Genomic DNA, 24,796 nt, shown 5'->3' on the forward strand with positions numbered 1-24,796 from the left:
TCTTACTCTGGTCCTGGTTAAAGATGCCCAGGCTTCCCTTTGCCCTCGAGATAACTCCAGAAGGCTGCATCGTGCACAACACCTTATCGGCCTTTCCTCATTCAGTCCACAAATATTTATTGAATGCCTATTATTCGTCAGTGCTGTTCTAGACCCAAGGATTGGAGCAGTGAAACAATGTGAAAACTCTTGCCCTCAGGAACATTTTTCCTCAAGAAGATACACAATAAAGACTAATAAAATATAGTCACACTTGGCTGGTAGTATTGAGTGGGGAAGAAAGGGAGGTTAGTTAGGAAATGGTGACAATGGAAGAGTCACTGGGAGGTGCCCTCTGAGGAGAACTAATGGGAGCTGAACTTGGCCCAGGTGGGTGTCTAGGGGACTGTGCACACCTGCACGGGGCCAGGGGGCAGGAGGTGTTGGGTCATGACAGATGAAGTCTTATAGGGTTGTAAGCAAGGTGATTTTATTCTTTTTGTTGCTGTTGTTTAATTTTGAGATTGTAGAATAATTAACATTTTTCCTTTGTGTTTCCTCCCTCCAAACCCTCTCATCTGCCCCTTCCCAGTCCTTCAAATCTGTGGCTTCTTTTTCCATCAACTGTTTATGCATATATGTATTTGTACGTACATATATGTATTCCTAAATATAGCCTGTTGAGTACATACAATGTCACTTGTATTATGTTTTCAGGGCTGACCATTCTGCACTAGACAACCAGTTAGTGTGCTCCTCCCTGGGGAGGGCCATCTGTCTCGCCCCCAGCCCTACCTGTTGCCTATAGTTCTTTGTGTAGAGTCGTGGCCTCGTGAGTTCTCCCGTCCACTGTGGCATGCCATTGGTGTCATGTTTGTTCAGTTCACGTTTGGGCAGTCATGTTGGTGAGACTTTACGGGGTGTAGCTTCTATTGTCACTAGGAGACCAGTCTCACAAAGTTCCCTGACCCCTGGCTCTTACCATCTTCCTGTCTTCCACAGTATCCCCTGAGCCTGAGGTGTAGGGGTTGCTTTGCATGTGTAAGCTTATACTCTTAGTGCCATGCGAAGTGAGTGGTGCCAAGGGGGCAAGTGACATGATCTAATTCTGTCTCTGGCAGTCCCCCTTCCTTCACATTCTAGCCTGGACAAGCCAAGAAATCTTTGTGTGTGACAGGGTTTCACTGTGTTGGGCTAGAACTGGCTATGCAGACTAAGCTGACCTCAAACTCACAGAGGTCTATCTGCATTCCGCTGACCTCCACCCCAGTGCTGGGATTAAAGGTGTGCATCAACACTTCCAGAATGTTTCTTTTGAAGCACATCTATCTGCAATTCCCAATTGCTCTGCCTTCCTTGAGGGGAATTGATGGGGGATGTGGGCATCTTTCATGGTCTACAATTCCCAGCAGTGTCTGCCCACAGTAGACTCTTTTTGTCATTGTTGTTGTTGTTTGGTTTTTTATGGGGTTTTTGTTTGTTTGTTTATTTGGTTGGGGTTTTTGTTCTTTCTTTTTTTTTGTTTTGTTTTTGGATTTTCAAGACAGGGTTTCATCCATGAATCTCTGGCTGTCCTAGAACTCACTCTGTAGACCAGGCTACCTCCAACTCACAAAGATCCTCTTGCCTCTGCCCCCTGAGTGTTGGAATTAAGGTGTGCAACACCACTGCCCAGTGAACTTGCAGGTTTTTAAAATTCTTTTAAAGTTGGCCCTTAGCCTGCAAAGCCTTTCTAACTGTATTCAGTTGTCTTCATACGTGGCTGACACAATACGACTTTTCCTAGGTACAAGGTCACATCTGTCCCCTGAGTTCTGGGAAGTTGACCTTGTGTTCAAATACCATACTCTAGTAACCTGATAGGCAGAATGTCCTGGCCGTGCCGTGCCATGGCCCTTAACTGAACACCTGCCTGTGTGCTGGCAGGTCTGGCAGAGCAGGTATGTTCTCTTAAGCAAGTTCGTTTATCCATGTGTTTGAAGCTCCTTCAGATCATTCAGCAAGTGTCAGCTGCTTGATTTTCTTGAGCGCATCTAGTCACTTGATAATGACTTGGAGAGATAAGGATGGCAGGACCGTACAGCTGCTGGCACCCTCTGGGAAGAACAGAGCCCCCTGCCCTCCCCCGCCCATGATCCCTCACCACACAGACAGTTCTCGTGTTCAAGCTGCTGAAAGGGGGAGATTCTGTGTGAAGTAGCGAAGTTTGAACTTTGAGGAAAAGGGGGTAGAAGAGGCTAACCTTAGCAGAGCGTGCCATGTCCTCTGACTGTGGTTGCTCCCCTGTGGTACCCAGGGCCAAAGCCCTCCAGTTCAGAGAAGGGAGCCTGCATGGAATGCTGGCCCTTACCCTGCAAGGTTTCTTTTGGCCAGTGTGGCTGAGGAGAGGATAAGAGAAGACAGGAGAATGTGTGGAGGCAAGAGGACACCATGGGAAGGGACATTCTGCTCTATGTGCATTTTGAACCCGCCCAGTCTTACTGTGCAGGCCCGGCCTTTCTGGTTAGCACCTTCACCCTCCTCTCCCACTTCTCTTTTCAGAGGACAGACAAATCATTAATAGTGCTGTATTATCAAAAGTCAGCTATGGTGGCTGAGGCCTCGTAATCCTATTACTTGGGAGACCTGGGCAGGAGGATTGCTGTTAGTTTGAAGTCAGCCTGGGCCACATAGCAAGACCTGGTCTCCAAAAATAAAAAAAGAAAAGAAAAGCCCAAAAAAATCATAATATTACATCATCAGCTTCAAATAACCTTTGCATGTTGTAGCACCCACGGCCATCATTTCCGATTTTATTAATACAGCGGGTTTAATAAGAACAGCTGCCCCCCAGGAGTTCGGTGAGATGGTCAACAGTAAACAAAACTAGTGATTATTGTGTCTTCCCAAGCAAGGTCAGCCCTTTCTTTCCATCCATACTCTTGGGTCAGCACCCCTCTGGCCCAGAGGTGTACTCTGATCCACGAAGCTTATCTCCAAGCCTCCTGATTGTCCCTGTAAGATGAGAAAACACGTGATAGTCTAATAGCACAAGTGCGTGCAATGGCGCAGTGCACGCTTGTGCTGAGCAAGCGCCATTAACTCTGACGTCCTTCTCTCAGCACCATGTGGCCACTTTGAACAGCGAGCAGGCAGATGGGGTTTTTAGAGAGCTTATACAGAGAATTGAGGGGCCTCAGACGGAAGGCCTCATTCATACACAATATCGTCTTGTTCCCTTTGAATAAAAAGCTCAGTTTGCAAAAGAAATCTGGTATCAGGTAACCTGAGTGTCATTTCCGTTGTTATAACATTTATTTACTCACCGCAGAAGTCCCGATTCCCACAGCCATGGGGGAACTCATGTGCCAGTGTGAACAGAAAACCAAACACGCTGACTACAGATATGGCCCCTCTGAGGCCCCTTGGAAAGCCACACAAATGGAAAGTGGTAAAACATTAGTACTTCTTCTGTAAGACTTTGTCACAAGCAACTGACAGCAAGGTGATGGCTAAGGTGTTTGTTTGACAAAAGGGGAAACTGAGGGTGAAGGAGATCAGGTCCCGAGGGATGGCAGAAAGTCAAGAAGTGACGTCGTGCTCTGCCAATGAAAGTCATTTTTATTCCTTCATTCAAGAGCCTGAAAGAAAAGTGGGGGAGGGTGTCCTGAGCTCGTGTAGTATTCAAAGAGCACTGATGCTCAAGGAGAGGAGAGGTGAGGACCAGAGGTTATCCCTTTGGGAGAAGAAAATGTGTGTGCATATGAGACTACGTGCTGGCCACTGCAGAGTCAGGGTTTGGAAGGAAGGGTTGGAAATCTGACCTCTTGTATTTGAGAAGGAAGCCAGCAAAATGACTCAGAAAGAATAATGCAGTCATAATGTCAGGAAGCAAATGAGCCCATGTGGCCAGAGGACAGTGTTAGGGGCAAAAGGACTGGACGTGTGAGAGCCATGACCATGTGTGCAAATGCAAAAGAAAGATTTGAAGGGAGACTTCAGAACAGCAGGTTGTGGAGACCTGTGAGCTCGAGGCCACCTAGCAAGATCACGTGAGAGTGATCCTCCCAAATGACCCCTCTCCAGGGAAAGAGCAGAGGCCTGCCGCCGATAGCTGAGCTGTGGAGCACAGAAGAGGGTAGAGAACAAATTGGGTAATGGGCATTTTAAAAATGTTACCATGACACGTTTAATTGAGGTTCTGTTTGTGAAATGAAAACTAGCTGAGCCCTTGCTGAGAACTGTGCGAAAGGTTTGTTGGAAGTACCAGTTCTGCAGGAGAGCCCACGTGTGTCCTGGCCGCTGGCTGGTTGGACGAGAGGAAGTCCCAGTCCCCATCCACTTGTCACTCTCAGCCAGTTGCAGTGTCTTATATCCTACTTTTCTGGCAAATCTGTCATCAGCATGTTTCTGTTTCCCTCAGTGTATAGAATTGTTCATGTACTCCCCAGAGGAGAGGACTGGAGAGAGTGCATGAATGGGGTGGGGGAGGGGTGCTGCAGGAAAGGGAGGTGGCCAGCTAGGAAGATGCATTAAAGCTGACAGTGTGGCCCTTGGGGTCTGGCCCAGTCTTTGTCCTGCATAGACTGGGGTATGGCTCTGTCCCATGGCTACAGTGACCCAGAAAGGAGGCCACCCCAGAAAATGTAACATGCCGATTCAGGTTGTCATATCTGCTGTGTCCGAGTCTTGGGCAGAACACTGGAAAAACAGGATTGACCCAAATGGCCAGTTAAAGTTTCCATTGGCAGAGACTGAATTAAAAGTTTAAAAGAAAGGAAATATTTCCATTTGAGGAGTTTGGTTTTTAATGAAATAAAACGTTGCTGACTAAAGATCCAGAGAGCCATGGGAAAGTGGCTAATTGGATTCTGCGGTGCCGCTCTGGGCACTTGGTACCACACAAAGCCTTGGGATGGGTTTGGGATGTTGTGGCTTCTCCCATAGAAGCCTGTTGCACGCTGCAGGCATCTTTGGATCTTTCCTCCAGTTCCAGGGGCTCCTCACAGGAGCCAGAACAAGGGAGACTCCTGCAGACTCAGGCTGTGTGATTCCAAAACCACTATGAAACTAAGAGTTTTATCTACTGAATTGTGCAGCAAAGAATTGCTTCAGAGAATGCCAGTCCCAGTGTGTGGCACCCTCTCTTCCTGAGGTGACTGTCACTTGGGCCGCAGCTTCTTAGCCAAACCCCTGGGAACAGATACACATTTGAATCAGACTTTTTATTTTTTAGTCAATGCAACAGAAGTGTGTCCTAGCATGGAAGAAGAGTCTGGGGCGGAACAGAGGCGAAAGTAAGCGCCATCACAGCACCACCAGATCATGGAGGGTTTGTAGCCAGTTCAGATCTGTGATGCTGCCAAGTGAGTTACAGTAGCTTTCTGATTTCCTGAGCTTATTGGAGTTCGGCGCTGTGGCTGAGGAGGTGGTGGCCTCTGTCCCTTACCATGTTGGGAAAGGGCTGTGGTCCTGTGCCTCCCCTTGCCTCCAGCTCCCCACCTAGATCCTAGCTCTTCCGAATTGGGAGGAGGATCTGAGCTCCTGAGCTGCAGGCAGAACCCAACAGAAGAAGGCAATCCTACACTGGGTTCTGACCTCTCCCAAGGCAAGGGGCTGGCCTGATGTTACCACCTCCAGAAGTGGTAAGGTCAGAGAAAAAGCATCCTACAGGGGTTTGAATAAACAAGTGGCTGGAATAGTTGTAGCGAGGAGACCTAGGTTAGGCCCAGCTTCCAAAGAGTAAAACTAAGAATCACCTACCAATCCAAAAGTGCATGTCTTCCACCGAAGGGAACAGGACTCAGTACCTCTGGCCAAGTAACAGGATTCTGACCAGGTGGTCACCTCCATCACCAGAATTAAAGATGGCTGCATTGCATATATGTGGCTTCCCTACTAGTGACAGCCCTGAGTTTCATGCTATAGATGACAGAAGATTGTAAACTGTCAGAAGTTAGGGAGTATTCCAGATGACAGGTTCACAAGGTCCTGTCACAGAGAAAGAAGGGCATGATATGACAGACAAAAAAAAAAAAAAAAAAAAAAAAAAGGCAAGGGCGAGAGTACCTGAAAGTAGCTGGGAGGTCACACTAAGTGTGGTATTTCCTGTGCTGTCAGGAAGGCCAGTGCAGGGCAGGCTGTGCTCAACCTCCCGCCACGTCCAGTCAAGAACATCAGCACTAGGCAGTTCCTGCATAGGGGCAGGAAGGTGTCAGATGATAGATGGCCTGCCCGAGGTCATCCATAAACAAAGGCCCTGCCTCCCTGTCAAAAGTTCCCAAACCTCCGAGCACTATGGGGGTCACCAGGCCAGATGGTGCCCAGCCCTGCTGGCATGAGGGCAAGTCTCAGACACTGTGCACAGGCATGGTGAAAACTATAAAGGCCCTAAATGGATCGTGTATGTTCTGCAAATAGTAGACTGCTTGCTCATATTCCATGGGGTATTTGTGTGTGCGCTTTGTTCATACAGAGGTTTCTTTTTAATTGTGTTTGTGTGGGGATATCTGCATGTAAATGCAGGTATCTGCAAGGGCCAGAGGTGTCAGATCTTCTGGAACTGGAATTACAGGCAGCTGTGAGCCGCCCAGTGTGCATGCTGGGAACTGAGCCCAGATTCTCTGCAAGAGCAGGACACACTCAGAGCCACCAAGCCATGTCCCCCACTCCTACGTTTTTATCTGTTTGACTGAGGTACAATTTACACACAACACATTTTGTCTAAGAGCCACGTCAGTACACACATGCTACACTGGGGTCACAGCCTGCAGCCCATGGGCCAAGCCTGGCCGCCCACCTGGTTTTATCTTAAGTCCTTTCTGTGGCATGAAGAAAACAAAGCTTGCATTCGCCCACCCAGACAAAAATATTTGCTGTTGGCCCCTCACAGGAAAAGCATGGGCATTGGACACACCACTTCTCTCACTTCTCAGCTCCCCCTGACCTTTCACCGGTGTTCCCTACCCCTAGCAGCCACTGATCTGCTTTCTGTCATGCAGTCTTCTGCCTTCCTGTGGTCTAACATAAATGAAATCATCTAGTATGTTGCCTTTTGTGTCTGGCTTCTTTCACTTGCAGTGCTTTGAGATTCACGGTCTGGGCTTTTGCATCTATGAGTTCTTCATTCCTTTGTTCCGTTCTTTCTGCACGGTGTGACAACCGATGAAAGGCATAGTTCCCCTCCCAAGAGGGTGAATGGCATCCCTATGCTTTACCTGTGTGACATGGTAGTCAAGGCCTAGAGCCCAGGCATGCCTGCTCTCACTGCCCCTTGTTTTTGTAGGCATGAACAACCGGGAGGTGCTGGAGCAGGTGGAGAGAGGCTACAGGATGCCCTGCCCACAGGACTGCCCCATCTCCCTGCACGAGCTCATGATCCACTGCTGGAAAAAGGATCCGGAAGAGCGCCCCACTTTCGAGTACTTGCAGGGCTTCCTGGAGGACTACTTTACCGCCACAGAGCCCCAGTACCAGCCCGGTGAAAACCTGTGAGAGCCTGCTCTTCAGAGACCTCTTCTGAGGCCTCCCCACCCCTCCCCATTAGCTTCCAGTTCCGTAGCCAGCTGCCCTGAGCAGCAGAACCGTCCAGGATCAGATTGCATGTGACTCTGAAGCCGGCGAACTTCCACGGCCCTCATTAATGACATTTGCCCCCCAGTCCGAACCTCCTCTGTGAAAGCATCCAGACAGAACCGTGTTATTTCTCAGACTTTGGAAATGCATTGTATCGATGTTATGTCAAAGGCCAACCTCTGTTCAGTGTAAATATCTGCTCCCGTGCCAACAATCCTAGTACTTTCCTTTTTTAAAAAAAAAACAAAATGCAAATCCTATGTGATTTTAACTCTGTCTTCACCTGATTCAACTAAAAAAAAAAAGTATTATTTTCCAAAAGTGGCCTCTTTGTCTAAAACAATAAAATTTTTTTTCATGTTTTAACAAAAACTGATCAGGACAGGTGTTTGTTTTTTTTCTTTTTTATACATATGAATATATACGTAAAATGTTCCTGTATATACACCATGTGGGTGCTACCATGGAGACTGTGGCCAGCAAAGGCCACATAGTTACAGGGCCCAGAGTGAGGATCACTGGGGAAACCTGCATCTAAGCACTGGTGTTATTTTGAAAGCCGGTGGCCTCCGTTTTTTACTTCTACAAAGCATGATTTTCCCCCCTTCATTTGGATTGCACTTTTTCAGTTCCAGTCATACCTGTAGATTGTTGTTCATGTGACTTTTCAGGTCCCTGAGCTGAGTTCACGCATTTTAGTGCCCGTTTCGCTCCAGCGTACTGTGATCTGTTCTTGCGACTTGAGAGTGAGCACACTTAAGCAAGCAGCCATCCAGTCCTACCCTGAGGGCTGCAAGACGGAGACCGCATAGACTTGCTGTATAGATATGAATGCTGACTTGTTTTAAATGTTCTTCTTTTATTTAATAAATCTTGTAACCACATTTAAATGGTCTAAAACCCATATAGCATTGTAGTCACGGCAGCCTACTAAACTTTCTCATGCAGCTAAAAATGACGGGGAAGGCAAGGGTGGGGGGTTGTACATGTCCCATTGTAAAATAAGTGTTCCAATGTCCTGTACTGCTAATGAATGACTCTCCATGTCGAGCGTACTCCAGTCAATAACTATGCACTACTTTACATTTCATGGGGGTGCACAAGAGGGTTGCGTTTTCAGTTGCTGTTTGTACCAACCTTGAATTACATATGTTTAACAACAACAAATCAATTCCTATTTCTATTGAGTTTTTTAATACTGAATAGCAACTCTAAAGTCTTAATTCCTTTTTTGTTAATGATTTATTTGTGAGTTTACATTTTTAATTGTTTAACTTTCTTAATTTAGTAATTAAAAAGAGAGCATTTTACATTTGAAAAAAAATTTGTTCATTTGTGTACATCACAGGAGGTACCATAGGCGTTCTGTGACATATCTGTCCCACACCAGATGGTGAAGAATCACCTGGTGAATTTGGCCATTGGGCAATGATTTCCAAATGACAGAAACATTCAGAACATCTGGAGACCCTCCCCACTAAGAGTCAAAGTGATTGTCTGACTAATTCAGAGGACTGTTGCAGCCAAACTGGGCATTCCTGAGTGTTGTAGTCTATCTGACCCTGTCTCTAAATGAAATTTACTGTGTCTCATTTGTAGAGGAGAGAGAATAGTCTTTCTTGATCTTGAGACATAAATACATTTCCAAGTATCCCTCTACTTCTCTAATGTTTTCTAATGACTAATGAAGTTGTTAAGCAGGAGTCTATGTGGTGGGTGGGCCAGGTAACCGTCCACCATCATTCCTGCAGAACCTGCGTCGTCTCACCTGCCAGCCAGTGTGCCGACAGGAGGTACAGATGCACTCTCCTTGCACCCTTAAGACTCCAGGGTCTCTGGTGTCATATGGAGCCACACAATGAAGAAGAGGGTTTTATTGTTACAGAAATAACATTTACCTTTAAAAAGGCTTTTTAGCATTGGGGGGATATAAAGCATTTTAAAATCAAAACTTGATTATTTTGGATATGACAGAATTTCAAAATTTTATTAGGTACAATTTTTATCACATTGGACTTCTCATTAACAGGTTCTAGATTTTTTTTATAAAGATAACTATTTTTAATCCTTACCTTGTGTTAGGTAATTTGCAAATATTCTCTGGAGGATTTTTGTTTTGACTTACTGAAAAATTCTGAAAAAGAAACTGTTTTAATTAGAAATTTTTAGAGAAAAAAACGTATTTGCTTTTCATTTCAAGTGAGTTCACTGTGGGTTCTTGTCTATAAAGGAAAACTGAGAACATAGGTCAGCGCCAGTGCCCACTTACGAGAGCAGAACCCTGGAGCATTCTGGAATGTGTGTGCAGCATTGAAGAACAGAAGAAATGCCATCAGGAAGAAATCAGAAGGGTCCAGGTTTTCCCAAGCATCTACTGTGCTTTCGAGCACTAGTCCCCAGGTCACCTCTATGCTAATCTCGATTGGTCCTGAGGTCTCCTCTAGGGAGGCACAAGTGATAAGTGTTGGGGTCAGGGAACTGAAGTTGCTTACCAGAAAGTTCTTACTACAAAGGAAAACATCACTTTCCTGTGACCCAGGTGAATTTTTTGTTTGTTGGGGAGGGGGGATTCTTGTTGTTTTTGTTTAGTAACTCAGAATGAGGACATAAGTACTTGCTGTCTATGAGAGCCACCAACTGGCATTGCTCAGCTGCACAGGATGCCTTCCCAATAAAATCTAAATAAATCCAACACAGAGCTGACTGGAGAAGCCCATTTTCATAGCTCAGGGGTAAATGCGGATAAAAGGGTTCCTCTTCACTCCATTGTGGTTGCATCACAAACTCAGGTTGCAGCAATGAGATACCTCATGGGACCCCGGTAGATGCCAGGTCCCACATGTCAGCATCAGCTCAATGGACTTTTCGAGGCCCTGCCCTGGTGGGAACAGGTGTTTCCATGGGGAAAGTCAAGGGTGATCATGATCCCTCAAAACCTTCCACATGACTCAATATTACTCACCTGGAGACAGACAGGAATCCTTCTGTGGCTAACTCTTGGCAGCAGAGGAGTTTCCTGCTAGCACACAGTTTTTGTCCACAATTTCTCATGGGGCTGTAACAGAGTCTGCCGTGTTAATTGGAATGGTTCTTTGATGGGCAGCATGCTGAGGAGAATAGCACCATAGCTTCCTTCAGAAGATATGACTTCTCTATTGTTGGCCATGACGCAGAACAAGAAAACGCACAGGCTGCGTGTTTCCTAACAAGCTATCTTTGTGTAAAATGGTGTTTGGTCAGCTTGTTCTGAAGGATATTTTAATAGATTCAGATGGCTTTTGTTGGCTTGCTTTCCATTGTATGTTATACTGTAAGATTCAGTTAGGCTAATGTCAAAAATCTATTTTCTGGAGGGAAGATGAGAGGGAGAGAAAGAAGGAGATTGGCTTTTTATCCTGGAGAGGGAAAAAAGCAGCTCGAACAGCGTCATTATCTATGTCTATTTTTTTTTTAATTTTCAAATGTAGATTCTAACTCCATAGAAAATAATGAAAAAGTAATGACTGTAGTATCCTTTAAATATCAAATGAACCTTCATAATAATTTGTGTTTGTATCAATATTCAGAGAAGTTTCATAACATCCAAACCATTCCTCATCTTTACCCAATATGCAAAATGTTCAGAATCCTATGGGGAGGACATGGGGACCAATATATCCTTGTTTTACATTAAAAGTGGGAACATATAGCTAAGTGATAGAGCACTTGCCTTGTAAACCTGAGGCCCTGAGTTCATCCTCTAACACCACACACACATGCATGCGTGCACGCACAAATCTAGAGGTTGAAATATAAATAAGTCGTTTGTGATTCTGTATGAACGACCCTGTGAGAATGCAATGCTTGACAAATGACTGCTCTCCCAACAGCCACAACAACTTGCTCATCTCAGAGGTACTCGGAATGCATGGCATCACGTGCTTCATGCCGCTAGTGTGTTTGATAGTACTGCTCTTCTTCCAGGCAAGGCTGAGCACTCCTCGAGACCGGAAATGGCATGGTGTTTTGATTTTACTCTTCTTCACCTTGAACAATGATGGGCTTCCAGAAGGTGTGGGGTTGATGCATGTGTGCATGGCTAGATGGGTAGTGCCCACCAGTCAGTGGGGTGATGGTTTGCCTTCAGATGACACTCTTATGTGAGAGCTTGCTGAGCATGAGGGAGCTTCAGGGTGCTGCCTTGGCACTGCCCTGCCCCTTACAATGTGCAGTCATCAGTCTTCAAGATAACTGGAAGGCTCCATCTGCAGCCTGAAGCAGGCATAACCAGTGATCCCACCCCTCCCCCAGATCTCACCCCAACACCCATGGGTAGAAACCCAGACTCCTTAGAGCATGGTAGCTGACGGCACAGCGTGAAAAGTCACCAAGTGAGGTGTAGTCTACAGTGATCAAGGGAGGTCCTATTTGAATGTGATGATTTTATGGAAACATGATATTCCATTTCCTAAGATAACCATCTGTTTTCATATAAAAATGTTTCTCCAAACCATCCAGGTGTGCAGTGTCCCCAGCCAGTGGCTTGCAATATCCCTATCACAGCTCTCATGACTAAGCTACTTCCAGCCTATGTGAGAAGCACTACTTGAAGTGGTAACATACTTTTGTGTGGAGACTGAACATGGGAAAGGTATCACCTCCCCCGACCCCACGAGGCTTTTCTGATTTCCCTTCCCACTCAGCTGAGAACAGCATGATGACTGAATGGAAGAAAAGGCAAGAGAGAGCCTAATGATGGAAAGGAAAAGACAAGCCACCCTGAGCCTCCTGGAGATAGAGATTGGACAGGCCTCCTTGGCCAGGATGTTCCAAGTAAGAGCAGAGAAATGGAGGCCTTGGACAAAAGAGAAGAAGCCTAAGCTGGGAAGAGAGGCACCTGGGTCGTCACTCTTTGGAGAAAGGTGGGTACACAGGAGGACTAGTTTATGCCTTGCTTCCAACTTCTGGTGTGCGATCTTTGTGAGCTTGACCATGTCCACCAAAGACTCAGACATACAGTTAACTTCACAACCCAGTAAAGACAGAGGCCCAAAGAACTAGCTGAGACCAGCTGTCTGTAAGGGACACCCAGGACTTGGTGGAGGAGAAGTGTCAGCTCTGCATAGGGGCTGCAGGAGGACTGCTGCCAGCACCAGTGGAGGTGGCTTAGGTGTTGCAGTATAGGGGCACTGCCTGCCTTTCAAGGTGACACCTGATTTCCATGCTTTGAACAGAGAAGTTGCTTGGTAAATAGCTCTCCCTTCCTCCATCCCTCTATCCCTCCCTTCCTCCCTCCCTTTCTCGATAGAGGGGTGGTAAATGACACCATTCAAGGACAGAGAGTAAAGCGCTTCGGGCATTTTTGTTAGTTTGTTTGTAGATTAGTTTGTTTGTTGGTGTGTGTGTGAGTGTGGACAAGTGCATGCTGCAGCATGCATGAGGAGGTGAGAGGACAGTCCTTGCCTGCCACCTTGTTTGAGATGGGCTCTCTTTTTTGCCACTGTGTACACCGGGCCAACTGGTCCGAGAGCTCCCAGGAAGTCACTTGCCTGCCTCCCACCTTGTCCTAAGAATGCTGGGGTTACACGTGTGTGCTTCTGCTTGCAATTTACATGGGTGCTAGAGATCCAAATTCAGTTTCTCATGAATGCATAGCAAGCAGTTTACCCCTAGAGTTGTCTCTCCAGCCCCAAGAATAAGGTTCCAGGCAGGATGTTGATTCCAGGATCCCTGCTGCAATGTGGCTAGAAATATAGAGTACAAGAATCCAAGAATTGCTAGCAAGGACCTTGTAGTAACTCAATACCTCTCTTTGGGGCAAATGATAGAGAGAGCTCTTCTGTCTGTGTGCCCATTATCCTTTTCTTGCGAGCCACACCATCTCACTTGCTGCGTCATACAATGTGTAAATTCACAAAAGGAACTACTCAGACTCCCAAGGTGTTCTGGTTGTTTTGTTCTGGATATTTTTCTTGTAGTTAATTACTAGTGCTTGCTATGTAATAATCAATGAGTAGCTAATTGGAAGCAAGCAAGAATGAACTGGGTACTATTTGGATAGTGTTTTTAATGAAAAGCATACATGCAATACTGTGGGGAAACAGCACAAGAGATTTCTTTTTCTTTCTTTTTTTTTTCTTTTTTTGCATGTGTTTACAAATGGATTCACATAAGCCTGTCACAAACTAAATCCAAGCATGTGGATCCTTTGGTTTCATTTTTTTCAGACCCCCCTCCCTCCCAAGGGAGAGCACTGGAGGATATGAGGAAGGAGCCAAGCCTCTGGAGCCAGGGCACTGGAACCCTAACCACCTGAAAGGAGCTTCAGGTCTGTCAGTTCCCAGAGAGTGAGTGAGGAAATGGTTAGCACATGACAGCGGTTGCCTAGAGAGTTAGGGAATGAATAACAATGCTCTCTGGTAAATTAGCCATATTACATTGCGCACAACAAAGTGATGGAGAGAGGCCTGTTAAAACTGGATGATGATTTGTCTGCATCCTTTACATAAAATGCATTGATTTTTCTACTCTGATAGACTTCTTGGTTTTAGAACATGGGCAGCTCCAGGGGCTCAGCCAAGCACCTTTTTGAGACAATTAGGAAGTGGAGGAGCAAACAGTGAAATCAGCAAAAACCCTCACAAACCACTTCACCTCTCTCCTCTCACCTGCGAATATCAGAAAATATTTGTTTGTACATTCCTGAAGGTCTCCAAGTGAAAATGCAAGACATTAATCATTGTCTTTGCTATCGCTAAACCGTGACCTCCCCATGTTGGAGGGCAGGAAAGCGATGCTTCGTTCTATCCGTATTTGTCTGCTCTGATTCAAACAGTTCCTGTGTTTTGAATAGCAGGGGGAGGATGGAAATGGAGCAGAGCTGTACTTAAAACAGCAAGCCAAGAACAAAAGCAGCATGCGTGCAGCCAAAGGGGACCTTGGAAGATACATAGATGAAACAAAACGCTATGCCTGGCTGAGATTCTGTTTTCAAAAGCAAATGCAAAATGGATCGCGTTGTTCCAGCCGTAAAGGTTTCCGCAGTCTACCGTTCATTTGAAAAAAAAAAAAGGGGGGGGGGGTGTCTACTGTGACAGTCAGAAGCTGCACTGCTGCTCTGAGTTAGGGATATTTGCTCAGAACCAATACAGATTTTTCCAAGGCAGTGGCGTAGCATTTGTAGCTCCAGCATACCCTGCCCTTGGGCAGAACACAGCCATGCCAGTCAGCTTTCATTGATATGTCTTGCCTCCTCCTCCCATCCCCCACACCCTTCCGCTTCTTCCCGTTAGAATCACACCAGTTTCACTTCGTCCTTTGTTTGCTTTGTTGCATCTCCCTTCATAGGGTCCCTATCAATTTATTGAAGGTAGACTCTTTTTCTTCTTAAAGGAAGATTCTCACCACGCATCCCAGGCTGACCTCAAACTCAAGCTCTTCCTGCCTCAGCCTTCCAACTGCTGGGACTTGGGGCGTGTGCCACCATGCCTAGCTAAACCTGTGGCTGCTGGGCTATGCTGAGCAGGCATCTTGTGGGAGATTTGCCCTAGCTTCTGTAACCTTGGTGGTCTCAGCTGAACTCTGTACCTCACTTCTCTCCTGGGTTCCCAGTTAAGATAGGCAGGAGGCCTTCCCTGACCCCAGTTCTCCTCCCTGCCTCACCCCCAATCCCCAGCCCCCACCCCTGCCACTGACCTGTGATTTATCAGACACTAGCTTTATACCTGCGTCTCCTGCCACTTGCTATCAATCAACTTTATGCAAATAGAAAAGGCGACCCTACCTCAACATGCTTTGCTGCCATCTGCCAGGAAATTGCTACAATAAATATGCAAAGGGATAATGACTCAAATGTGAATGCCACCCCCTCAAATTGTGCAGTACAGACCCGCACAGCTCTGTGTGTCAATCCTGCTGTGTGAAAAGCCTGCACAGAAACCAGAACCTCAGAATGTCAGCCTTGCCTGTTTACAACTTTAAAATCGAAGCCTTTCAGCCATGAGAAGAAATTGTGGAGAGACAGTCCCTGGGTAGCAGTGCCCATAACAATGACAGACTTCAAGGGCTTATCCAGAGAGGTTGGACTCAAGTGTTGAGCAGACAAAAGCATCCAAGTTGGCAAGCCTGACTGAGGGTAGCAGGGCAAGGACTGTGCTCACCCGGGGTCCTCATCACCCCTCTGCCTCTGTTGCTTTGTTTCTCACTGATGGTCCTATCGGCTTTCCACTCAGCATAGCCCCCACTTTCTGGTAATCTTTTGCTACATAACAAATCCCTCCCAAAACTTCATGGCAGAAATAGAAGCCAATTGCCTATTTCGCTCAGAGGCCAGCAGTTAGAGAGGCTCACGGGGACCACTAGCCTCGACTCCTCAGAGCAGCAGCTGGGGATCTCGTACAATAGCTCACTAGCTGCTGTCACTAGCTGCTGAGCAAGAACCCAGCTGGGACTATGGGTGAGGACTCGGGCTCCCAGGTGGCCTGTGGGCTGGCTCACACAGTGGAGCCTGTGTTCAGACCTCCCAGCTGACTCATGACAAAGCAGAGACAAGCTGCTCCCACCAAGCCCTAACTTCAAGTTGCTAAACAAAAGAAATGGCTGAGAATTTGAGACTAGCTGTGAGAGTTGGAATTGTCTTGTAGCAGTCCATCACCAGAACACGTAGGCTGTCACAGCTCTCTCAGATGTGTGCCCCTCACCCTGTGCTGTATCTAGGAAAACGAAAACTGCCTCTCCCAGACTGCCTTACCGTTTAGACCACAACTGTGATTTAGACTGTGCCAATCAATGTGTTTGTGAAGGGTATGGAAGGCAGAAGGGAGGTATATGCCAGGTCCCTGCAGCCTGTGCTTATGTCCTCCTAAGAAGCAAGGTCAAGGAGCCAGTGATGTCTCACTTCCAGCTCCAGGGGTGTCAAGATCCACTTGGTGAGGTACCATTGGCTAGACTTCACATTCCAACAGGCACTCAAAGGTGGTGGTTGCAGCCCATGCCATTCCTGGCTTCCTGGATACCCTCTGGTCTTGTTTTGCAGTCACAGGTCATAGCTGCAGCTCCAACAACAGCTCCATTAGCAGAGTGGTTCACTGGTGCCCTCTTCCAGCCCTTCCAGTTAAGTCCATAAGTTGTTACATTACATCTCTGTTCACTTAAAAACCGCCTCCTATGCTGCCCGCTATCATCACCCCCAGGTAAGCCCCCCAATTCTGTCCTCTTTCTGTCTGCCTTTTCTTGCTTGTTTTCTCTCACGTGAAGTCATTTTTTTACTTTTGTTTTCTTTCCATGATGGGGTTTGAACCTAGGGCCCACATACACTAGGCAAGCACTCTCAGCTGACTAGTTATTCTTTTAGTATTTATTATAGAGTATCTGCACATGTGCCAGACAATGTTTGAGAAACATGGCTGAGAAAAAAAAAATCCATGAGCTAAACAGATTTGGATCTGCCCTTATGGGAGACAAAGAGCAAGAACCAGCAAAGTACACCCTCGGGGCCTATTGGCTTACTTTCTTTTGTGTGTAAAGTTTTCTAGAAACACAGTCACACCCATTTGGTTCTATCTTGTACAGATCTGGCTTCACCCAGTGCTGGCAATGTTGAGCACTGACTGAACCAAAACCCTGAAAATGCTTACTTTTAGAAAGTATTTGCCCAAGGACATTGTCAATAAGACAGAACAACAGCCTACAGAATGGGAAAAGATCTTCACCAACCCCACATCTGACAGAGGGCTGACCTCCAAAATATACATATAACTCAAGAAACTAAACACCAAAATACGCATCAAAATTCAAAATAATCCAATTGAAGAATGGGTACAGAGCTAAACAGAGAATTCTCACCAGGAGAATCTCAAATGGCCGAAAGACATTTAAGGAATTGCTCAACATCCTTAATCATCAGGGAAACGCAAACCAAAACAACTCTGAGATAGCATCTTACACATGTCAGAATGGCTCAGGTCAAAAATACTGGTGACAGCTTATGTTGAAGAGGATGTGAAGAAAGGGGAACACTCCTCCACTGCTGGGGCAAGTACAAACTTGTACAGTACAGCCACTTTGGAAATCAGTATGGCGGTTTCTCAGAAAGCTGGGAATCAGTCTATCCCAAGACCCAGTGATACCTCTCTTGGGTATATGTGCAAAGGATGCACAATCATACCACAAGGACACTTGCTCAACTATGTTCATAGCAGCATTATTTGTAATAGCCAGAACCTGGAAACAGCCTAGATGCCCCTCAACCAAAAAATAGATAAAGAAAATGTGGTACATTTACATAATGGAGTATTACTCAGCTGTAAGAAACAATGACATCATGAAATTTTCAGGAAAATGGATGGAACAAGAAAAAAATCATCCTGAGTGAGGTAATCCAGATTCAGAAAGACAAACAAGGTACATACTCACAATATGTGAGTACATACCTTACTTAGATATAAAGACTACAATCCACAGGAAGCGAGGTAACCAGGAGGACCTGAAGAGGGACGAACGGATTGCCCTGGGAAGGCAAATTAGATCTCCTGGGTAAACGGGGGCTGAGTGGGGGGAAGTGAAGGAAAGGCGAGGGGGGATGAGAACATGAGGGAACAGGATGGTCTAGGGGGAGAGGGACAGAGTAGAACAACAATGAAAGAGATGTCTTAATAGAGAGAGCCACTCTGGAGTTAGGGAAAAACCTGGTGCTAGGGTAATTCCTAAGAATTCACAAGGATGATCCCAGCTAAGACTCCTATTTTTAGTGGAGAGGATGCCCAAACTGGCCTACCCCTGTCATCAGATTGGTAAATACCCCAACTATCATCATAGAGCCTTCATCCAGTAATTGATGGAACCAGATGCAGAATCCACAACCAAGCCACCAGGCCGAGCTCTGGGAATCCAGGTGAAGAGAGGGAGAGAGGGAACATACGAGCAAGGGAGGTAAAGATCATGATGGAGAAATCTACAGAGACAGCTGAACCAAGATCATGGAAATTCATGAACTCTGGGCGGACAGCTGTGGAGACTCCATGGGACCTAACTAGGCCCTCCATATGTGGGAAACAGTTGTGAAGCTTGGACTATCTCTGGTACATGAGCTAGCTTATTGGCGCCCATTCCCTACGGTGGGATGCCATGCTCAGCTTTAATGCATGGAGGAGGAGCTTGGTCCTGCCCCAATTTAATATGCTAAACTTTGTTGATTCCTCATGGGAGCTCTTACCCATGAGGAAAAGTGGATGGGGGAGGCTGAGGAAGTGGGCTGGGGAGAGTCAAGGGTGGGAGGGAGAACTGAGGTTGGAATGTAAAATGAAACTTAAAAAAATTATATATATAAAAAGCCAAGTGTTTGCCCACACCATCTTTAGGCGAATTCCCTGTCTCACTCCTGTGGCCCCATCTGCAGGCCATTGTTCCCCCTGTGGATTCTGTAGAAGCTGAGGGTCAGGTGCCAAGTTCAGGGCTAAGCATCTCATGAGCATCTTCCAGGATCATCCTGGGGACATACCAGCACCATCATCCTTAGTTTCCTGTTGTTTTGTTTCTGTTTTTCAAGACAGGGTTCTCTGTGCGGCCCCTGCTATCCTGAAATTAAATCTGTAAACCTGTAACTTGCCTGGAAAGTGAGGGAGGGCTTCACATCAGTACAAATTTGGGATTCAAAGCACAGTCTGTCACCAACTAGCGGTGTGACTCTGGACAAGCTGTGTGATCTCATGGATCCCCGTACCTAGCTTCCGGGTCCTCCTTGAGTAACACGGGCTTTTGAGGAAAATAAGAAGTCATATGTGTAGGGCCTGAAAGCAGAAGCAGGACAGTTTGTGAGGGGAGAGACTGCGAGACAAAGAGGAATGAGAAAGGAGGAGAGGGGACGGACAAGAGCAAGGTACCACGAGATACATTTATTTTAAAAGCTAAATAAATAGAAAGCCTCTGCAAACAGCACCTAGAAAAATGCTGGACATGAGGCAGAAGTTTGACACATGTTGGCAGCCTGCCCTTTATTTCCAACCTCATCCATTACCCCAGAGAATAATCTTCTAAAATTACAACTCTCATTACATCATTCTCTTTCTGACCATTACTTCTGGAAGGACACCTGTGTTTGAAGGAGCTGTCTTGCCCAGCTCCCAGCAGCAGGGAATACCCAGTCATGCCTTACCATGTGACACTCAGCCCTGCAAGAACAATTAATACAAGTTGGAGTCTAGCCACAGGGAAGCAAGGCTTTAGCTACTGGCCATGGTATCATCTCCCTTAAGCTGGAACCAAAACTAAAACTGGACAGACACTTGGCAATGGACAGAAATGACTCCATGAGAGAAGCCGAGTACACAATCTGCAGAAAGAAACAGTGGCTGGAGAGAGCCCCCTGAGAGCGGTCCTGGTGCCTACAGTCTCATTGGGGAGGCCATGCTGCCTTGGACACTCTTTGGGATCCATCTAAATCATCTCTTCACGTGGGCTAATTCAAGGGACTCCACTCAGAACAGCTGGCCCCACTCTCCCTGTCCCATCATCCTACCCTGTCATCTGGCTTCATAAGATGACCCACACTTGCAAACATGCTGCACTCTGTCGTTGACTTTAAAAGCTTACCCATCCTTCAGGACCTTAACACCAAGCAATGCTATGAGCCTCTTGTACCTGGTGGCTGGTCATCCAGTGGCATGCACCACTTCACCGCCTTTTATAGATGTTAGTCCATGTCCTAGAGCTTTTCTTTGGGCTCCGAGTTCACCAAGGGTAGGAACTTGGCATGCTTCAGACCCTCAGATATAACACTGAACTCAGTCCAAGGACCGGAATCCTCAATTGCCATCTGAGTTCCTTCAATACAAGTAATATGCCAGCATAGGCTTTTTTTTTTTTTTCTAAAATGGAAACGCATTTAGAGAATGCTTCACATTAAAGGGATGAAAATCAAAGGGCACATTTTTGGCCAGAAGTTCTGAGTCTCAGAGATGCAAATAAATTGAAGATTCTTTTGTTGTTGTTTCCTGAATTGATTGGAACCACGACACTGATTTTGGTGCCTAACATTAGACTTTCTGGAACTTTCCACTGAGTAAAAAAGCACTAAACTGGACAAGAACAGCTGGGGTACCCAATGCAGGAGACTTCCATGTTGATGGGGAGCCTGTAGAGCTCCACCCTTAGCTAAACCAAGAGGTACCCCTGACTTCAGGTTTATAGGGAAAAGGTATGGGGGTTGTGGGTGTGTGGGTGTGTAGGAGTGTATATGTGTGTGTATGTATGTGGGGGGGATGCGGTGTGTGTGTGTGTGTGTGTGTGTGTGTGTGTGTGTGTGTGTGTGTGTGTCGGTGTGTCTGTGTGTCTGTGTGTCTGTGTGTGTGTGTGTGTGTGTTACATTGAGGCACATGGTTACTCAGGTGAAGGATTCTATGACCCCAGGTCAAGAATAGCTAGCAGCTCCCTCAGGCCACTGCTGAAACATAGCTATGTTGTGCCAACATATAAGAATTTCCCATGGCAATCTTGATTGCAGATGTGGGCCTGGAAGTTGGTCTGGAGCCCTGGGTCTGAGGTTCATACAGCTCCAGACACTCTCAGCTTTAGTGACTACACAATGCCCAAATGTCCCAGTGTCCATCCCCTACCCTCATCCCCAACCTTGCTCCCATACCTCCCTTTCCCTCTGTGGCATGTGCTTGGGGTCATAGGTCACAGATACACCCAAAGCTTGTTCCAAGCCCTCTCAGAGAGGGAGAGGCTCCCAATGGCTAAAATAAAGTATATTTCCTTGCACTGACCCCTTATCTTGCCCAAACTCTCTGAAGAGAGAGCAAGCTAACCTCAAACCACATATACTGGACCTGCCTTGGCATGGCCTAAGTAAATCCTTATAAAGACTAGCCTGAGCCTTCCCCAGCCCTACTCAATCAGGCTTTTTTGGAAAGGAGGCCAGAAACTTGTCTCTGAACATGTTTCTTAGTCTGTTCTGGCTGCTACAACAGAAATACCATAGACTGACTTACAAACAGCAGAATGTTTGTTTCTCACAGTTCTAAAGGCTAGGAAATCCAAGATGCAGGCATCAACAGATTTGGTGTCTGTGAGGCCACCAAGATGGTCTGTAGACAGCTCTCTTCAGCTTTCAAATTTTTATTTTATGTCTGTGGTTGAATCAGTTGTCTCTATTGCTGTGATAAAGCACCATGACCAAGGCAACCTACAGGATTAATCATTTATTCAGGCTTATGCTCTAGTGGGATGAGGGTCCATTGTGGCAGGGAATCATGGCAGCAGGTGGCAGACATGGCAGCAGGAACAACTGAGAGCTCGCATCTCTAACAGCAAGCAGGGAACAGAGAGAGCAAACTGGGAATGGTGCTATGTTTTTTAACCCTCAAAGCCCTTCCCCAGTAACATATCTCCTCCAATCAGGCCACATCTCCTAAGCTTCCCCAGACAGAGGACCAGGTATTCAAATGAGTGAGACTGTGAGAGGCATTTTGCCTATGTATCTGTCTGTGCACTGCTTATGTACCTAGTATCTGTGGAGACAAAAAGAGGGCATTGCATTCGGTGGGACTGGAGTCACAAATGTAAGCAGCCATGTGGGTGTTGGGGATAGAACCTGGGAGAGAAGCCAGTGCCCTTGACTGCTGAGCTATCTCTCCAGCCTTCAAAGGTCCTCTTCTTGCTGTGTTCTCACACGGCTGAGATGAGGGAGACCATAGCAACCCACTGTATAATCCCTCACAATGATCCATGCTACACCAGATGGGGTTACCCAGCTGCAGTCCTCCTGCTGTAGCTGACACTGTAAAGGGCTTTGGGCTGCCTGCAACCCCAGAACTTCAAGGAGACACTGCCTATCTTCCAGGAGAGTTCCAGAGAATCAGAGCTATGTAGGACACAGGGTGGATGCTTAGGGAGTGCTCCCATAGATGGAATGTCAGATGCCCCATTGTCAGCTCTCATTGGCCCTAGTCCTGTCCTCGCCTCAGCTTTGCTTGATGGTGTCTCCATGGGGAGTGGCATCTGGTGTCTTGACCCTAGAATGGCCCCTCTTCAGATGCCCCCCTCACTTCTAGGAGCTCTTTGGATAAGTGTACTTCCTCTCATCTCCCTAAGATCCAGACACACTTCTCCAGGGTGAGCTAAGAGGCCATGCTAGTCATTGTCAGGGACCTTCCCCAGGGGGGAATAATATATATATATATATATATATATATATATATATGTGTGTGTGTGTGTGTGTGTGTGTGTGTGGTGTGTATATATGTATATATATATATCTTATTTTACATACCAATCCTAGTTCCCTCTCCCTCCCCTCCTCCTGTGCCCCCCACCAACTCCCCCACCCCACCCCCATCCATGTGCCAGGGAGAATGAGGCCTTCCATGAGGGAATCATCAAAGTCTATAGCATCATTTGGGGCAGGGCCTCGGCCCTCCCCTGTGTGTCTAGGCTGAGAGGGTATCCCTCCATGTGGAATGGGCTCCCAAAGTTCATTCGTGTACTAGGGATAAATACTGGTTCCACTGCCAGAGGCCCTATAGACTGCCCAGTGCTCCCAACTGACACCCACGTTCAGGGGGTCTGGTTCAGTCCTATGCTGGTTCTCAGCTGTCATACTGGGATCTGTGAGCTCCCACTTGCTCAGGTCAGCTGTTTCTATGGGTTTCCCCAGCATGCTCTTGACCCCTTTGCTTATCACTCCTCCCTCTCTTTTAAGTTCAAGAGTCCATTTTCTTAAAACCCAAACCACTGTGCTAGCTATTTTTATATCAGCTTGACACAAATGACTACACCTGAGAGGAAGGAACTTCCCCTGAGAAAATGCTTCTATAAGATTAAGTTGTAACAAGCCAGTGGATGGGGACACCCCAGGCAGGTTGGTCCTGCCTTCTATAAGAAGGCAGGCTGAGCAAGCCTCAAAGGAACAAGCCAGTAAGCAGCTCTCCTCCATGGCCTCTGCATCAGTTTCTGCTTCCAGGTTCCTGCCCTGTGTGAGTTCCTGCCTCGACTTCCCTCACTGGACTGTGATTCAGGATCTATAAGCCAAATAAACCCTTTCCTCCCCAAGTTTAGTCCTCCCCAAGTTTCCTCCCCAGTGTTTATCACAGCAATAGCAACCCTAAGACAAGCACCCTTGGGCAGAAGGCCATCTGCCCTGACACACTCAAGTTATGGTCAATCAGGGCAGTCTTTAGTTAGACGTACATTGGGGGCTCTTCTGATTCAAGAGGTAAGCCCCCCACCCACACAAAAAATATATTTTTAAATACCCAAAATGTTTCTTTGCACTGCAAATTTGTGGCATGGAAATAGCTAACACTACAGATAAAGTAGCACCTCCTCTCACAACATCATCTCTCCTGAAGCCACAGATCCGCTTTGTTGGTGTCTCTGTGGCCCTTCTGAATTTGCAGACAGGGTGGCTCCTGACATCAGCACACATCAACTCTTCAGCAAACAATCCTCCGAGAACTTGCTCTGTCTGCTTGTTTTCACCTTCTTAACAAACGACACTTGAAATCCTGTGGAGCAGACTTCATCCTTCATTTAACTGTGCTGCTGTTGATAGATAATTTTGTTATCTCCATATTCTCCATATTCTCAGTGTTAGAGTCAATTTATATCTTTGAATGTCTTAATGAATAGCAAGATTTTGAAAGGTCTGGTATTGCTTCTATAGTCATTCAGTAGACTTTTTTTTCTTTTTTTGAGAGAAGGTCTTATCATGTAGCCCATAGGCTCAAACTTCCAGTCTTGTCTCAGCCTCCTCAGTGCTGGAATCACAGACGCCACCACACCACTCTAACACATTCTTAAATTTTATGTCTCATGCAGAATTGTCTAACCGAACTGCTTGTTTGTAGACTCTTCTTGGAGTCTTGGTTTTGTGCGGACGTGTGTTTGCAGGCGCATATGCACGTATGCACGTGTGTAGGATAGAAATCAATGTCCGAGGGCTCCCTCAGTTTCTCTGCGCTCGTTTTGTTGTTGTCGTTGTTTGTTTTTGTTTTGTTTTTCCAAGACTGGGCTTCTCTGTGTAATAGTCCTGGCTGTCCTGGAACTTACTCTGTAGACCAGACTGGTCTTGAACTCACAGAGATCCACCTGCCTCTTCCTCCCGCATGTTGAGATTAAAGGTGTGAGCCACCACTGCCTGGCTCTGCACTTAATTTTTGAGAGTTTCTCACTGAACTTGGAGCTCACTGACTCAGCTGGATTGGCTGGCCAGCAAGCCCTAAGTATCCTTCCGCCACCACTTCCTGAGATAACACACTCACTACCACACCTGAATTTTTTTTTAAAT

At 46.5% G+C, this 24,796-nt stretch overlaps 1 protein-coding gene across 5 annotated transcripts in view; it reads left to right on the forward strand.

Annotated features, from left to right (window-relative positions):
* Fyn (FYN proto-oncogene, Src family tyrosine kinase) overlaps positions 1 to 8,417 on the forward strand; it is a 194,215-nt gene extending 185,798 nt beyond the window's left edge. For all 5 annotated transcript variants that reach the window (XM_027402156.2, XM_027402157.2, XM_027402155.2 and 2 more), the window contains one exon: positions 7,244 to 8,417. In XM_027402156.2, coding sequence (XP_027257957.1) covers positions 7,244 to 7,452 — 209 coding nt within the window. In that variant the 3' untranslated portion in view covers positions 7,453 to 8,417. The remainder of the gene's footprint in view (positions 1 to 7,243) is intronic.
* Positions 8,418 to 24,796: the final 16,379 nt, after the last annotated feature.

The sequence above is a fragment of the Cricetulus griseus genome, chromosome 2 (assembly GCF_003668045.3).
Source record: "Cricetulus griseus strain 17A/GY chromosome 2, alternate assembly CriGri-PICRH-1.0, whole genome shotgun sequence".
NCBI lineage: Eukaryota > Metazoa > Chordata > Mammalia > Rodentia > Cricetidae > Cricetulus > Cricetulus griseus.